General features: G+C 54.2%; 1 protein-coding gene across 1 annotated transcript in view; it reads left to right on the top strand.

Moving 5' to 3' along the window:
• Positions 1-2,913: 2,913 nt before the first annotated feature.
• LOC105517610 (chromosome unknown open reading frame, human C2orf70) overlaps positions 2,914-3,527 on the top strand; it is a 16,176-nt gene continuing 15,562 nt past the window's right edge. Inside the window, exon 1 of the mRNA XM_011950198.1 lies at positions 2,914-2,987. Coding sequence (XP_011805588.1) covers positions 2,914-2,987 — 74 coding nt within the window. The remainder of the gene's footprint in view (positions 2,988-3,527) is intronic.

Raw genomic sequence — 3,527 nt, 5'->3', positions numbered from 1 at the left:
CTGCACCTGCACCCCAGCTGGGTTGGGGTCCTCCTCTGTGCTGCTCCTGCCTCTTCTCATCTTACTGAGTCCTGGGGCTGCTTCCCTTGCCTCTTCGTCTACTGACCTCAGGAGGACCCTGGAGCACAGCCCTCTACCCCAGAGCCCCACATGGTATCCTGTGCACCGTAGAATGCCCAATTACTGTTGAAAGGAGAAAAGAGTGAGCTCAGGGATCTACCTGAAACAGAGTCTAAAGGTTTAAAAGAGAAATACTAATTTTTCACAGCATGGTAACAAGAGGTTACTTCTTTTGAATTCTACATTCCAAATAACCTACGGTATGTCCCAAGAGCCTTCTTTCCTCCTTCTAGATATTTCCTTGCTACTGTGCTCTATTTTTCTTTTTCTACTTTGCCCTTTTTCCTAACCAATTCTTGCTTACCTTTCTCACATTTATCTAATCATATTGAATTTAAAAATGTCTTAGAGTATTATGTTTATTGAATACAAGTGAATGCTAAATTTTCAAAACCTGGATAAGTTTAATGTCTTTAAAAAAACCCACCTAAATTCACTAGCATTTTCCACCCGTGAGGTCATCAGGTGATCTGTGTTTTTAAGGTTTGGTGGCTACAAGGTAAAACAACAACAACAACAGAAAATATCTCCTTCCTTGGTTCTCTGGAGGTCCTTCTCTGAAGGGAGTGAATTTCATGAGGCCTCTTACAGACCCTGTGCATCTTTAAGCAAAAGCCCATGAACCTGCCCTAGTCAAAGCATTGATCTATGCTGAATCTCACTTTCCACATCCATAAAATGGTAGCAATTTCACTCAACAGCTCTCAGTGGAGTCAGCTGACCCTTCTGAACCTAAGACAGATCCCACTTTTTTTTTTTTTTTTTAGACAGAGTCTCACTCTGTCACTCAGGCTGGAGTGCAGTGGCATGATCTAGGCTCACTGCAACCTCTGCCTCCTGGGTTCAAGCAATTCTCCTGTCTCAGCCTCCCGAATAGGTGGGACTACAGGCATGTGCTACCACACCCAGCTAATGTTTGTATTTTTAGTAGAGACGGGCTTTCACCATGTTGGCCAGGATGGTCTCAAACTGCTGACCTGCCTTGGCCTTCCAAAGTGCTGGGATTACGGGTGTGAGTCACCATGTCCGACCAGATCCCACTTTTTAATGTCCATTCTTCTGTTACTCATTTTGGTAACTGAGTATATAATTTATGTAATGAATGTTTACTGAATTCTTTCCAGAGCCAGGTGCTGAGATTCAGGGGTGAATATGATATGGATGGCACAAGATCCCAATCAGACGAGACAGACGGACTAGAGCACAGGCAGGTGGAAGGCAGGGTGGTGGATTTACCAGCAGGACTGGCTGGGCAGCCCTGAACAGGGGAGGGAGTAGGTGGTCAACCTCACCCGCTGGGGGTTTGACTCATGTTTTCCTTGTTGTAGAACATGTTCCCCAGTGAGAATCGAGAAAAATCCGGACATGGCTACATCCTGAAGGATGGACGGAGTTTCCTTCCGCCCAGTTTGTTTGCAGCCGTTCCTTTGCCTACAGCTTTCCCTTTCCCACCAGGCCTCAGTGTTTCTGCTTCTTGAGCCTCTGGGAAGCATGCGACTCCCCTCCATTTCACTGGCATTTGCCAGGGGAAGTCTTTGGAGAATCCTGGTGGCAGCATCCTGTGAACCCAGTAGCGTCTGTGGTCTTCATCCACTGCCATTTACAGAACCGAAGTGTGAAGGGAGCACTGTTCTCCATCTGGCATCTGAAGGGAAGAAGCAAGATTTGGAGATGAAGGGGGAACTGTCAGGCTTCTTCATGACACCAGGACTGCTGCAGAGGGAGCTGGGGTGGCAGGGCCGCCACCCGAGTCACCAAGAGCCTGGCACCATGGAAGCTGTCCCCATACCCTCACCCCTTATGAAAAACCCAAAGGCCCTGACCCTGCCCTAGGCACCAAGGCTGGTGTGAGGGTCCCTAGAGAAACCCGGGTGAAGCAGTCCCAGGGAGGGAAGGAGGCAGGATTACACAAGGGGGTGGGCCTTCAGCAGGCCTGCTCTCTGGGGCAAGCGCCACCCCTGCAGATGCCATCCCCAAAATGAACGGCAGCATTGGGGACAAATGTAAATCACACACCCAGACGTTCTATGATTTTCTTTTTGCCCTTTACCAACAAAACTCCTCTTATGGAGTAGTTTGACGATATGATGAGGAGGGAAGGTAGCCACCAGCTAGAGATGAAGGGGAAACATGGAAAATGCCCCTCTTCGCAACCCGCGCGCACACACGCAAGCACGCACGCGTGTATACACACACACACACACACACACACAATTATGCACAGCGTCCTAGGCAACCACGCCCAGCGCGGCCCACTGCAAAGCCCCTTCCTGGAACCCCCATAGAGCTGGGGTGCAGGGGAAGCCTTGAAGAGACATAGCTCCTGGGGACCCTCCTGGTGCTCAGGTTTCTGGGCCTGAGCCACAGTGGGACGGCTGCTTTGTGCGTGGCCTCCAAAGTCAGGACCTGGCCTGTCCTTTGTGGTAGGGTCGCGTTCCAAGCCAGGTCACCGCAAGACGGATCCCGCGAGGCCTCTACAGCGATTATCTGCCTCTGTCCCGCATCCGAGCCTCTGCACATCCCGCAGGCAGCAAGGCAGAGAGCCCCGATGCGCTGGGGAGAATGACAGGGGTCACCCAGCAGAACTCGCGGAAATGGAAGGTGCCTTCTGTGCGCGCCCTGTGGGGCTGCTCCGGGAAAGGGCCGCCAGAAGGGCACAGTGTCTCGGAACGCGAGGACAGCGGGGCCAGCTGGCGTTGCCAGGAGGGCCGCCGTGGCCGTTGCCGGGTGACCCGCCGCTGTTTACGGTGGGGCGGAGCGGAGCGCCAGGCTCGCTGCACTAGCGCACCCACCATGGCCTCCCGCAGCGCGGGCACCCTACTGACCGAGTTCAATGCCGCCTACGTGCCCCCTGGCCTCATGCCCGGGTAAGGCCGCGGGTGCGCCTCCTCCCCTCCCCCTTCCGCTAGCACCCTCCTCGGTGATCGAAACTCAGCCCCCTGCCCCCGGACTCTGGGGTTGAAGGAACCCCAAGGTGCCAATTTTCCACCCGACGGGGAGGGGGCCTTCCTGGGGGTTTGTGGTTTCAGAGTAGGAAGTGGGCGGGCACGGGCGGGGGTGTCCCCAGATTCCCCTTGGCATGAAGGCGCTCCCTGACAAGTGGGGCACAGCCAGCAGAGGGTAAGGGACCTCCCGTGGACCCAGCCGGGGAAGAGGGAGGAGATGGAGCCACGTGGGGTTTAGTGCTTGGAGACGCCCCAGGTGGGCAGCCTGCAGGCTTACAGAGAATGCAAGAAAAAACAGGCCCCTCTGCCCCGGGCACAGGGCCAGCTCCCAGCGTTCGGGCAAGGTCAGTACTTGTTGGTTGAAGGAGGGAAGGATATCAGGTGGGTGCCGGTTCGAAGAGCCTCGCGAGGCCGGAAGAGCCATAGTTAATGGGTTATGTATGCAGTCCCCCCGCCCCCCCC

The sequence above is a fragment of the Colobus angolensis genome, unplaced genomic scaffold (genome assembly GCF_000951035.1).
Source record: "Colobus angolensis palliatus isolate OR3802 unplaced genomic scaffold, Cang.pa_1.0 Scaffold109, whole genome shotgun sequence".
Classification (NCBI taxonomy): Eukaryota; Metazoa; Chordata; class Mammalia; order Primates; family Cercopithecidae; genus Colobus; species Colobus angolensis.
This window is presented reverse-complemented; position numbering and strand designations above follow the sequence as displayed.